Source organism: Melospiza georgiana, chromosome 2, assembly GCF_028018845.1.
Source record: "Melospiza georgiana isolate bMelGeo1 chromosome 2, bMelGeo1.pri, whole genome shotgun sequence".
NCBI classification, from domain to species: domain Eukaryota; kingdom Metazoa; phylum Chordata; class Aves; order Passeriformes; family Passerellidae; genus Melospiza; species Melospiza georgiana.
The window spans coordinates 25,344,653-25,358,620 of record NC_080431.1 but is presented as its reverse complement, the minus strand read 5'-3'; the positions used below and the strand labels follow the sequence as shown (position 1 = coordinate 25,358,620).

The window sequence follows — 13,968 nt, the reverse complement described above, 5'->3', positions numbered from 1 at the left end:
AGTAGTTAAGCAAAGATGAAGTAACTGAGTGCTTTCTGTGCTTCTTTTCACTGTAAAGGAGGTTGGGACAGACTCAACTGGTTTTTGGTATTGTTTTGTTTCAGGTGATAAAAGTGATACTTCCTTAGAATTCTAGTTGCAGGCTGGGCCTGCAAAAAAAAAAAAAATTATGCTTGTCATGAGATAATAGTATTTATCCTTGAAACTTAAAAAGGCAGGCTTGCTACCAAAAAGTTAAGCTTCCTATACAGTTGATGCTAGAATAGAGGATAAAAGCATATTGTTTGAAAGATACAAAAAGTAATTGAGAGAATTCAAAATGGAAATGTATTTGGTGTTAATCTCTGAACTGAAGAACAGACTTTGAGAGTAATTTTTTTCTTTTTAAAGTGTGATTTATGGAAAATAATTATGTATAAATATTCAAAATACACATTCATTTCAAGAATAACTTTGGAAAAAGGTTAAATGGACAAGTCTGTGTGGATATACTATTTCAATATTGAAAGGAACATTTGTGGTATGATTTTTTTCCCTAAAATTTGAACCATTTTACTATAGAAAAGGTTTTTTTGCCTCTTCAGCACAACAGTGAACCCAAATTTCTGATCTGTGATATACTATGACTTTTCACTGAACAGTGTTTTTATCCTGTTTTGGTCTTCCATTAAGCCCCATTCCCCTGCCTAAGGGCAGTTAAAATTCTCAAAACAAGTGCACAACCTTGTAAGTCAAGTAAAAGCTGAGATGCTGAATTGTTTGGTTTTCTTATGTACTGTGAAGTGAATAGGTGGCCCAGGGAGTAAAAACTATTTGGGGAATGCGAGCTATGTTCATCTTTTGGAACAAAATTCTTGAACTCCCCATTCACAGTGTCAGCTATGCAGCCAACCTGAGCCTGGTTGCTTTGCACAGCACATTGAACCTTCCCCCATGTGCAGTTTGGAAAGCCACAAGTATTTTTCTTTTATTTTCATGTGTGCTTATGAAGGAATGCATACTCTTTTGTATATACATATATTTCTTTACTGAGTTGGTTTCCTGATGTTGTTTGTCAGCTTTCTGCATTAGAACCCAGTTTCCCTGCCAAAAGCTGTTCTTGTGCAGTGATAGCCAAGGCAGTAACACCTCAGTCCTTGTGAGCTCTTAGAGCTCTTGTGTGTGGTGTTTTATTTTAGCATGTGTTACAATCCAGTACTCAATCTGTCTATCCAGTGTTCTCCTAAGCCGGTGAAGTTTTCAGTTCTGGTTTTCAGAGGCTGGTCAGTGCCAAGAATTTGCAGGCCAAATGTGCCTAAAGTTTGAGATGACTCTATATATGGAAAAAGGAAGTAATGAGGAAAGAACAAGATGCTTAGAAAAGAAGAAAGAAATCCAAGCAAAGGACTGTGTCAGCACTAGTTTTATATGAGGCTGCTGCAGAGCAGCCTTCTGGATTTTCTCTGAACTACATTAATTCATGTGAGGCCTTGAGATGGCTGTGAGTCCACAAGGATGGCTTAAAACTTTTCTTCCATTGTTCTATCAAAGATGCTGCCCTGGAAGCTATTTGAAAGTGTTCTCTTTTTATTTGATCTAAGCATGATGTCCCTGGGACCAACCAATGATATGGAACCAGCAAGGTTCTCTTGGCTTCTGGTGATTCTTGGGCTGCTGCATAAACACCATGGCTATAAAATGATTAGCTGACAAAAAGTCTAAGTAACAAGGACATTGCACCAAACCAGCTCAGTCCCTTCCAAAAGAGTAGAGGTGACAATGTTAACAAAATCTTATTGTCTGAAATGGCTGTCACATGTGTTTCCCCACACTTACTATGTGGCATGGTGGGAATAAAACACAACACATTTGAGACTGAGAATCTTATCTGGCTTTTAAGATTGGAGGTTTAGGTTCTACAGGAAATGACAGAGATCAGGACATGAATAGGGTATAAAATAGACAAGTCCAGTGTACCCCCAAACCAGACCAGAAACACTGATCATAATTACAAGGATTAAATGCCAATCTTGGATAGGAGCCCTATTTGCAAGGATGATTCGACAATAAGATGCTTTCTAACTATTCAAAAGTGAGTAGACAGTTTCTTCTTAACATATTATCTGTCAACCCCCTCATTACACAAACCCTTCCTCACTAAGATGGGAGGCTGGACTACAGGCCACATGCTAGTCCACTCTGGCTGTGTTAAGTGAATGAAACTTGCAGCAAATTAATGTTGTGACCTTTCAGAATTTTTTTTTTTTTTTTGCTTCCCATAGTGCTTTAAAACATGGAGTGTGTGTGTCTTCTTAAAATCTTGTATTACAGTCATTCACAGATTTATCTGGCAGCTATTTGCTGGGGAAATATTTAGGCTGGGCTTAATCCTTAGTTTCTGTTTTCTTCCTGCTGGATATAAGGGATACTCTCCACTGAAGAGGATGCCATCCACTTTTTAAGGCAAAAATAGTATTTTCTATTGTTCTAAAAAAATTGGCAACAAAGGTAAGCAGTAGAAGTTAATGCTGAGTTAAAGCAGTTTCTTGAGTGCAAACATATCTCATTTATAACTGTGTAACTGCAGATGAGTAATGGACAGCTCTTCCTCAATCTATTCTTATAACTTCTCTGATGCAGCTTTGCTGGACGCTTAAAGTGCTTTTAAAATGCATTCTGCCAAACTTACAGCATTTGCAACTCTCAGTAACACCACTTGCTTTGTTTTCCTAATGTTTCTGTAGGGTTGGAGTTGACCCAGATCAGGATCCTCCACCTACTAATGACAGCTTTCAAGTCTTACAAGGAGTAAGTAATTACATAACTTCTCTATTAGGCTGATCTTATTTTATAACTAAGAAAATAGAAAACTGCAGAAGTTGTATGCATGGGTAAAACCTTTCTGTCCTAGCTGGCAAGTCAGTAGGGGATTTTGCTTTGTAACATTCAAGTAATGCCCACTGAAAGACATTCAGTGATTTTGGGTGTAATGCTGTCATGGTCACATTTTTGTGTATATGTGGGGCATCACAGACCTCCCCAAATCTACTAATACACTGTATAACAATGCACTTTCCTCTTCCCCCACCTACCCAACATGCTTGCTCTTAGCATGCTACTGCACAAATAGTTCTTCTCAGTTCAGAGGTAATACTCTTGGCTCCTCTTCCTTAACTGATACCAAGTTTTAGCCCTTGGGCTTGGTTAGGATCCAAGATTAAGTTTGCTAATCTGATTTTGACTCTTGTATACCAAACCACATGCCAGCTGGATCCTGCCTGGACTACCCATCACCTGAGTGAAGGAGCACGGGCAAATTGCCATTTGTATTCAGCAAACTGTGGCTGTGAATCTTCAGGGAAGCTTTCCATGCATCAGTACCAACCCAAGAGTTGACCTTTTTTTCCCCTGAAATATGCTATTGGCATAGATCATTGGAAGAATGTTGCTCATAGCAGAATTTGCAGTTTTGCTCATCTATAAACTAGAGTTGATTCAACGGAGGAACGAAAGGTCTGGAAAAAACCAAAACAACTCAAAAATTCCTCAGGCTTAACTAAGGGAGTTTCCTCTGTCCAGATCTTAGTTTCCACTCTTCCAGAGTTCTGCTTGACACTGATAGATCAGCAGCACAGCTGTTTGCTTTTGTAGGAACCTACTTGAGCAAGGCAACTTTGGATCTGGAGGATGCTTAGGGAACAAGTGTTGTATGATGATGCTGGTGTTCACGCTTGTCAGAGATAGATTAATGTATTTGGGATTAGCTTTTTTCATAGTGGCTTCTCCTGCCTTGGGTTTTGTTTGGGTATTTTGGTGGTTTTGTTTTGTTTTGTTTTTTTGGTTGGTTTTTTTGGTGGATTTTTGTTGTTGGGATTTGGGGTTTTTTGGCAGTTTTTTTGTGGGCTCTTTTGTTTGTTTTGTTTTTGGTGGGGTTTTATTGTTGTTTGTTTGGGTTTGGGGGTTTTTTTGTGGGCTTTTTTGTTTGTTTTGGTTTTTTTCTTGTTGGTTGGTTGTGGGGGTTTTGGTGGTTGTTGTTTTTTTTTTTTTCCCCAATCCTTTAATTTCTTTTCCTGGTGCATGTTGTACAGGTAAAAGATACTTGCTCAGGAAGCACCTCTCTCATTTCAGACACTTTACTTGACATCTTTATGTTCTTTGTGAAAGTCTAGTCCAGCACACAAAATAGATGCTGAAATAGTGGAGCTGGCTACAAGTAAGGGTGAACTTTGATTTGTAACCATCTGGAAGTAACCAGAAGTCCAGGCCTCAAAAGAGCTTTTACAGTGAAGGCCACAGTTATTGCACATAACCAAGGTTAGGAAGTGGTACCGTGGAAAGATGGCTTTGGCCAGTTCAGATTGAGCTTGTCCTCAGTAACTGAGGAATTGCTGTAATGGGAACAGAACATGGGTATTCTGTTCTCATTCAGTGTCTGCTGTGGAAATATCATGTTTGCTTTTTCCCATGCAAACATAAAGAACTTACCCATTTGTTTCCCTCTTTGGCTGTGCATTGCGTTGCTAATGTAGTTCATTAGTCAGTTCCCTTTGGATTCATCTTTCTCTCACCAAGCCAAGATTAGCAGTATGTCACAGTTAAAGAAAATATATCATTTGGGAAGGGGAGGGAGTGAAAATGTTTTAGGTTTAACTCTTGGTGGATCGTGGCTTTTTGCAGGTCAGAAGTACACAGTGTAATCCTGTCTTGTTCTTTTCCAGTAGTTTGGAAGATGATTCATACAAGGCATTCATTTGTTTTCCTGTGTTTAACTCTGGCCTCTGGCCACAAACAACCCCCTCCCCCCCATCCAAACAACAAACAACAAAACAAAAACACAAAGCAAAACACTCAAACCCTAAACAGTAACAAAAGTAAAAACAAATGCAGCTGCAGAGCAGCTGGTGTGATGATTTGCAGCACTGTTAGTTAAGAGATTATATTTAACTTAAGAGATTATATTTAACTCTGTTAGCCCTTTCAAGGTTGATCCAGCATTTCTGAGATTTGCATGACCTCCCTCAATTGTAATCTTTATATGGATTCTCTGTTAAGAACATTTCTTTTAAATGTGATGTATTTCATCAGGTTTCTGAGAATTTATCAGATACTGTAATTTCCCTTGTTTTTCCAAAGAAGCATCATGCTTAAGAAAAAACCATCAAACCTAGAGTTAGATCTAGACCTAGAATTAAGGAAGCCAAGCAAGCAATGAATAGGAATCAGTCTTGGACTATCACAAGGCTTATTTGTCAGTTTGGAAGTTAATTCTCTATCTGTTACTAGACTAACAGTGAGATAAGGTTTTGGGTTCCAGGGAACTTGGTGGCAGAGGAGTTGTTAAAGTAACATGAGTGCAGTGAAGACAGGCTGGTTCTCTGCAGTCGTTTCTGGTCTTTCTAGGGAAAGTAAACTCAGTACAAGCAAGTCTCTAAACAGCTTTCTTCTGCATTTCAAGTACATATTGAATTTGGCCTCTTTTTTTGACAGACCGTTACATTATGAATTATTGGAGTGTATAGTTCTGCGTTTTTCTGCCTGAAGTAATTGAAAATGTTTTTATCTTACTTTTAGGATGGCCAAGATTCTGCGCGAAGGAACAGGACGAAGCAGGAAAGCGCTTGGCTCTTCAGGCTGTGGTACAGCTTTGATCATAAGTATCCTTTTGAAAACACAGCTTAGTTTCCAGGCATGAAATGATCACTTTTTTGCTTTCCATGTACCCATATGTAGCCCTAAGCACTTGATCTTTCTCCTGTTTGACTCTCTCAAGTATTTGACAGGCTCAAGACACAGAACTGAAGCTTGAATTCACTGGCTCAGCAGTCAGACCTTTCATTTCCCTAATGCAGCGTGTGTGACACTTGCTGGAGGACAGAAACCAGCCAGAGAGGAAGTACCTACCTAAACAATGAGACAGACAATTAACTATTTCAGGTCTTCTGATTTGTTCTATTAATCTGTGCTTATTTTCAATGATGCTAATAATACAAAGTAGGTTTCCAGTTCATTGTACATATCTAAGCCTCAACTCTTTGCTCTGCAGAGCCATCTGCTTTTGTGATGAAGTCCCAAAATCTGTGGTTGATTCCTAAAGAGGAAGTTCTGGAACTAAAAATCTACATGAGATCCAGCTGATCTCCTTAAGTATATCCAGAAGGTGCTATGGGTATTAAAGCAGAGTGTCTCTGAGTGTATACAGTACTGTACAACCTTTCTGAAGCTATTATTATACTGCTTAGATCACCTTGTTTAAGATTCTGAGAAACTTTTGTGTAGCTGTCCTGTATTTCATGCTTATGGTTTTGGGGTTTTTTTAATCTACTTAACTTAATCAGTATAATATTAATTATGACACAATAAGTATGTCACAGCTGTTCCTCCTTAACAGCTTAGAGTCACTTAGCAGAAAATGCAAAGATAATTTTGTGGCCATGGCAAGTCACACCTAGAAACCCAGAGAAATTTCAATACTTAGTAATTACTGGGGCAGCTAAATATACACACTGACCAGAGATAGGGCCTTAATGTTCTTGTAGCTTCCATGTGAGTCTTTTCCCTGGTGTCAATGCCTTTGACTGATGAGAGATTGCTGGGCTGGTTGGAGCATGGTAGTTTCCTTCTATGCCTTGTGCAGAAGGCTTTCACACCCAGGCAAACCTAGCTAACAGGTTGAAAATGTTTGGGTCTAATAGCACTTGCATCTTTGGGATAAAATCTGTTTGTGACCAACGCTTTCAGATGCAGTAGTACTGACCCAAGGCACAGAAGGGAGTGTATGTGCTATTTTAAATATTCATAAATGTTTGTAATTCCAAGTTAACGCTTCAAAATCTGGTGACTGGGCTCAAAGTGCCTCAAGGTCAATTTTTATTATATAAAAAAAAAAGCAAACCAAAAAAACCAACAGAGAGACTTTGGTGTTAAAATCATGAACGGATCTGGCTGTGGCTGACTGCTTCTTTTTTGTCTTTTTAAGAAGGAAGCAGAGCTCTCCTCTTCCCCTGCCTTTACAAAAGGGATGTGCCTGATGAAAGGAGTAGTTGGCAATGCTGACTTCCCTCAGCTGATGCTTGCAGAGAGAACAGTCCCTCCCTAGCAGCTGCAGCAAAGGCGGGGGGAGTGCCTGGAGAAGATTACAGCATAACTACCTGCTTCGCAGAAACTTAAAGGGTCCTGACAGTGCATTCCCTTTCTTTTTCCAATAGTGACTAGCAATACTTTGGAAAAGTTAAAAGTTTCTGTGAAGTTTGTGCCAAGGAAACTGACATTGAGAGGCAGAACTGTCTTACTGTATGTAGAAGTACAAGTCTGCTCCTTCTGTTGGAAGGAGGCATTCAGACAAGCATTGGTACAGATGGGATGATCTTTAGAATTGCCACCTCTATATCCATGGCTAAATGTTTGGGGGTTTTTTTTGCTGGTGCATTCACTTTGTTTCTGGGTAGAAAGGCATATTGTCTCACAATTCACTCTTTGCAAGAGAGCTTAACTTGAAAAATATGTAAGTGACAGAAAAGTGTGCTCCAGAACTCACTATTGCCTGCAGAGCTCTGTACACATGGGTGAGTGGGAACTTCACTCCTGTGGAATGCAGAGTTCACTTCATGTTGTGGCTGTTCCCTGGGTTCACCCACAACTGTTAAACATGGAGAAAAGTGCATCTTTGATGAAGCAGCAGATGTCTTCAACGGGGCTTGTTTTTTCATGGCTGAGTTGCTGCCTGTCTGGCACAGGGCAGGATGGAGCCTGGGTTAGAGCAAGGGCAGGGCTTGCTTCTTTCCAGGAATGGGTGTAACCACGCTCTTAGGGAAAGAGGAAAGGAGGAAACATTACTCTGCTGGAGTAAACAGCTATGCCAGGCTCTGCTAAAGGGAAGGGATAGCTCTCTCCTAAAACAGCCCCCTTTTAACCCTCTCTTTACCCTAAGCATCTTAATGGGTTGGGAGGAAAACGGTTGTATTTCCAAATGGACTTGATCCTCTTTGTGCTGAGAGGCCTAAGAAAGTAACTAGAATACCTGCAACTTATATATTTGAATTTAAAATAAAATTGATTGATTCATGTGCTAGTCAAGATCAACATTCTGCTTTTTAACAGAAACACATATTTTGACTCTTGGGTATTTTTTTCAGGCAAATCATCAGTGTGGAGTATTCATGTGAAAAGTGTGGATTTATCAGTGCACAGACCATAAAATAGGGGTAAAGACACTTTCCTGTCCCATGCCCATGTGCCCTCAGTGTCATCTAGGTAGCACTGCTTTCCTTTGACACTGTGGTAGATGGTTCATACAGTTTTCCCTTTGCCTGTCTCGCTCCACGTGGTAAATATTCGTGCACAGCAGAAATGTCTGTGAGCATTGCCAGGGTAATACCTCTGGTTGCACCTCTGGCTCAGTAACCAGCAGATCAAGTGGCTATATTGCTTTGAGGATGTTGAATGAACAGAATTTCTGTGTCTCCCTATATTGCGCCATGCAGGAATGTCAGCTTGCTGCCTATAGCTTGCAACCTTGACACCATGCTCCAATCTTCAGAGCAGAAATACCATTGGACCTTTCAACACTAAAGCACCTTTGGTTTCTCCTTTTTACTTGAGAGCACAGAACCTAGAAGCTCTTTGAAATTTGTAAAAAGAAAGTTAGCTAGTGGTCCTTGCAGAAGATTAGTGAGTAAAGAAACTGCCCTTGAAACAACCAAGGGGAAAATGTTGGGAGGGTGTTTTACGTAGAATTATTGCATATCACAGTTGAAAGGCAGAACCACATTTATGCACAATTGTCTCTTTATTTTCAGTAGTGGTTTTTGAGCACTGGTGTGTTTTCCTTAACTACTGAAGTTATTTAAAGCCAATTCTCACTCATAGTGGCCCTCCACTGACCACAACGCTGCCCAGCTGGTGTGGCCTGATCGCCCGCTGTCTGACAAGTCCCCAGGTCTATGATGTAAGTAGAACAATTCAATGCCTCCTGTTTTGGTTTTTTAATGTATTAAACTTGAGGAAATAGATGTTTTTTTCTTTTTAGGTAATGTCCTGATTTCAGCTGGTCTGATAGACATACTGCAAGAAGGTCCTGGTTTTCCCAGGCAGAAAAGATTTAAGATTGTCTCCCCTGAGGCAAAAGCTTCTGGTGTTTGAGATCAGGAATTATCTTACTGTTTAAACACTACATTAGAAAAATAACATTTAAGGATATGGGGAAATTACATGCCTGGTCAATAACCCAGTTCAGTGAATCACTTCAAAATATTCAGTCCCTTCTCAAGGCTTTTGGACGAGATTCTTTGCCTGTTACTGCTAAACTTCAAGGTCTCCTTAGAGGTGTCACTGACACATTTACCTAGCTGGAAAAAACCTGGTAGTGCTTCCCTTCATTGTTTCCACTGCAAAATTTGAGATCAGATTTCAGAAACTGTTAATCAGTTACTTATCTCAGTCTAGAAGGTCACCATGATGTCTTTACAGCTGTGTCTTGCAATAATTAGTGCTCTGTTCTCATATTACTCTTGTAGGATCCTGATACTTCTTATCTGTACAGTGCTTCTGAAATCGACAACCTTTCATGAGCTCTTGTAAATAAAGCCATATTACTGTGTGGGACATCTCAAATTTGCAGGTTCTCTGGGATATTAATATCTCTATGCTCAAATAGTCTTGGACCAGTTGTCTATTCATCATTTCCTAAAAATTACGAATTCTAATTGCAACTTTGAAATCTTCCCCACATTTCTTTCTGGATATCATTAGCATCTTACTCGTACCTGATAGAAAATTTTCCAAGAACTTTGAGGTACCTGTTGCCCATTTGGAACTACAGTAATGCAAGAAATTGGCCTAGTTCCCATCTTTGCAATGGCACTGGAGGTCTTGAAGGCACTGGAAGGATTGGAAGGCATCCATCAGACCAATTAGCCCTTGTGCACTGCCCATATGTCTGCCTTTTTATGATCTTATGGGAGTAATTGTCCAGTAACTGAGGATCTAACCAGAATGAACATGCAAGTTTGATTCTCATTTTCTCTTATAGTTGGCTCTTTTTCTTCTTTTTTTTTTTTTTCCTCATTACTCATCATTGTTGGCTACCACCAGATGTGGAAACTTGGTACGATACACACAGGACATTAACTTCATTAAAAATGCTTGTTAGGTTGTATACTTTGTTAAGGTGTACAATATGGAACTTTCCTATTGTATTCTCTTTCCTGTTCCTATTTCAGTGCAGTGCTGCAATTGTCTTAGGAAAGAATATGATTTTGAAGTTTTATTTCTAGCTTCTTTTCAAGATTTCTGAGCCATGCAGTTGCTTTTTGTTTCTTTACATGGCTGACTTTGCCACAGCACTTGGCTTTGACATTTCATTACTGGTTAATAAGCTGTGGAATCCTTTTGCCTTTCTATTAAATGCAGGTGAAGCAACAGAGACAGACATGTCTTTGTGGGGACAGAAACTACTTGGAATAGTGCATTTGTGAGGTATTTCCAAGAAGATTAAATGGCACACCTGTGAGAATTAAAGACTGAAGATTGTCAGTTAAACAAGAAAAATAAAAAGTCTGTAAATGCTTAATAAAGTGTAGCATAGCTGTAAAATATTTTTCCCAAACAAGTGTTACATCCTGGATCTCATAACACGTGCATGACTGAGTTATGATATCTATATAGAGAAGAAAGCAGTAAGTATGTGGCTACGCTGACTGTAGATTTGTAGATTGTTTTTAGCTTTTGTTGTTTCAGGTTTTTTTTTTCTTCTCTGACTTCATCACAACCTTACTTAGAATTGACTCTCACTTCCACAAGTGGGAGTAGGTCTTTGTAATTAAATGCCAAGGGGGGGTTCAAAAGTCTGAAAGTCAAATAATCCTCCAGTGCAGCCCACCCACAACTTATTCCTCAGCATGAGATCGTGTCCTCTAAGCCTCAATTTGCATGGAGAATGTGCAGGGCTCTGAGTCAGCCCACAGGGGTGAGGTACAGTGGATTTTTTCCAGAGATGATGTTACTGTTCCTTGCTGACATTCTCCCACTGCTTTAAGGCTGTGCCACTGGGCTGTTTCCAACCCAGACAGACAAGCTGGAACTTAAAGCACGAAAAGGTGCTGCCGTTAGCAGTTTAAATTTTGGAAATTATAATTTTAATCACTTTTTTTTTTTCTTCTGATGTTATCCTCAGTGCATGACCAAACTGATGTAGGTCAGTTATTTTGCTTTTCTTTTGAAATGTCCTTTGAAACTTTTAGTAATTTTCTGTTCTATCAGTCATTTATTCCAAGTGAAATAAGCCTTCCTGGGGATACTTTGTTGTTGTAGTTTGTTTGTTTCGGGGCTCTTGCACACTTTAAAAAAAGTATTTCTTGCACATACACAGTATGACAACTTGATATGAAACTGGAAAGAATGGAAGTAATTTATAAATATGCAAGCCCAGTGAAGAAACTTGATTGCAATCTTTGGAGGAGACAACTCAAAATGGAGAGGAAAACTGTTCAGCTAGGCTTCCCCCTTCCCCCTCCTTAGTGGTTCTAGCTTCACAGCAAAAATTACTTCGTTTCCTTGGTGAATTTAAATTCAGCCGAGAAAGAGAGAAATTAAACGGACCATCAGGTTTAAGTTTGAATATATTTTGCATGCATGCTTTCATTTTGGAGCCACAGGATAGGTAACTTCTAATGCAAATTTTGTTATCTGTGGTGCCTGTGTTTTGTTCAGCACCAGCATTTGTGATGCCAGCTTTTTGCACATGCATCGTACTTTGCTTGTGCTTTTTTTTACATTGCAATAAAGACTGGCTTTGTGAGCAGTAACTCAATTTAAATAAGCTTTTATAACAAAAAACATCTCCAGCATGTATTCTTAGGAGCAGGGACAGCTTCTACCACAAAGAGGACAGTCTGCAGAGAGGTCCCTCAAGGTTATGGTCAGCACATCAAAGCAGAATTCAGGCTTCTGCAGACTTGGATTCAGGTCTTTAGCCATTCTAGTGTGTCCATTTCAGTAGTGTTGTTCAGACCTGTGTTTTCTGAGTGAATTGAAGCTTTTCCTACAGAACCTTAGGGGATTGCAGAGGCCTGTTCAGGGTTATTCTTGGGAGTATTTCAAGTCTCTGTGGATCTATTTGGATACATTTCCTGTCTTTCTTGAACGAATTGTTCATGCTGCATGAAACACGATAAGTTTATTCACCCATCCTCTTTGTTTGCAAACATAGTAAAACTGTATAGTACATGAGATTTTTCGTGGGTGTTCTCAATATAGGAAATAAAATCCATGCTGCTTGCACTACTATTCAGAATGGGAACAAATAAGAGGACCTTGGCTCGTACAAGGCGATGTTTGTTCCCTACCTTGAGAGAAAGCTCAGTGTTTTCTCTGGAACTGATCATGTTTAGGTACATGTAAGTGCAGCCTGGGACAAACCAAGAAAGACTGAGTCAGGACTTGCCATACAGTATAAAGCCTGTGACCTCTCTTTCAGTATCACATATCCAGGAGCTCCTCAGCCCTTTGGAGGAGCTCACGTGTAGTGTGGTCTTACAATTTCTTATCTGCATCGTGGAGACAGGAGGTGCTTTGGGAGCTTGCTGCAGCCACTTCACATGTGGGCTGGTACAGCAATACCTTCTGGTGCTCTGCTAGCTCTGCCTTCCCCTCCTTGGTGCCTCTCCAAGGGCAAAAACCATGAAGGGGAATGTGTGACAGACCTTAGCAGCTTCTTTGACTTTTTAAAACATAATCAGTCAACAGTAACAGATTTCCTTCTTCTTACTAATTTTTCTGATTTTTCATCCTTATTTGAATGCTTCTTCTTCAAAACAATAAATCTACAGATACCAGATTTTCTTAAACTGATTGTTTTGTGACCCTTTTAATAATTTTGGTCTTGTTCCTCAGACTTTTTTTTTACAACTAAAAGATTGCAAAGGCTATTTATGCCAATTATAGCTGAACCCCTTCATTTCTCCCTTTTTTTCCTATTTAAGATGGTGCCAGTAGGTCAGTGTTTTCTCTGTGATCAAAAAGCAAGTCTCCTAACCCGTATTTGCTCTTTGAGAGCAGTGTGCTCTCTATCAGACTAACCCTGTCACCAAAAAGCAATGATAAATTTGGATGCCATAAAGGTTCTAAGAAATTAGCATTCCTTCGAAGTAGAGCTTGTCTTGCACCCAACACTGAACTGCACCCATTTCTTTTGTTGATTTTGGCAAACTCCTGACACCTCTTCTAGTCCTTGTTAGTTATATATTCTGTATCATCTAGAGGCTTCTGCTGCTTCATTTTGTCTGATTATCTTTCTGACATAATGACAGGAAGCTTTCCCGGGAAGTTTTATTTAGCCAGGAGCTGCATTTTTCATCACGGACAGGTTAATCAGCATTTTCCATCTCCAGTGCCCTGAACTCCTGTTCTGCAGTGGAGGCAGAGCTTTCTGTTCACGTTGATCCCAGACATCCCATCTCACACGGCCTGTGCCCCCGTTCCTTTGCCGCAGTGCAAGGAAATAATCATTTTGAGAACGCAGCCCGATCCGTGTCCAGCCTACTGAGGGACAGCAGTACACATTGCAGCTCCTGCTAAGCACTGCAGAGCCATTCATGTGGGGAAATATTTGCTTTCTGTTGCAACAAAGCAAGCTTATAGCACTGATCAGAATTTTCTTCAAATATGATGAAAGCCCATTTTCTGACCAATTACCAAAAGATATTTTGCCTTTCACCACGTTAAACAGGAGTGGAACACAGTGCAGTTGTTGCTGTATTATGCTGTGATAGAGAAATGAAGTGCTTTATTGCACTCTGGCAATTTCTATTCTCTGACTAAATATTTCAGTCCATCTCTGCCAAAATAAATTCACAGGGTTTTGCGAGCCACTTAAATGATTTTGAGAAGAAAACACATCAGAACTAGTTACAAAACTATGAAGCAAGCATTTTGTTGTATCCATCCTTTATGGCTCGGGAGCATGCCGAAGAACTAGGTCAAGTAATTCTTTAT

At 39.7% G+C, this 13,968-nt stretch overlaps 1 protein-coding gene across 2 annotated transcripts in view; it reads left to right on the top strand.

The window, feature by feature from the left end:
* The window catches only part of SLC9A7 (solute carrier family 9 member A7), a 69,047-nt gene that overhangs the window by 52,782 nt on the left and 2,297 nt on the right, over positions 1-13,968 (top strand). For both annotated transcript variants that reach the window (XM_058019012.1, XM_058019011.1), the window contains 3 exons: positions 2,724-2,787; positions 5,551-5,633; positions 8,818-8,923. In XM_058019012.1, the coding sequence (XP_057874995.1) occupies positions 2,724-2,787; positions 5,551-5,633; positions 8,818-8,923 (253 nt within the window). The remainder of the gene's footprint in view (positions 1-2,723; positions 2,788-5,550; positions 5,634-8,817; positions 8,924-13,968) is intronic.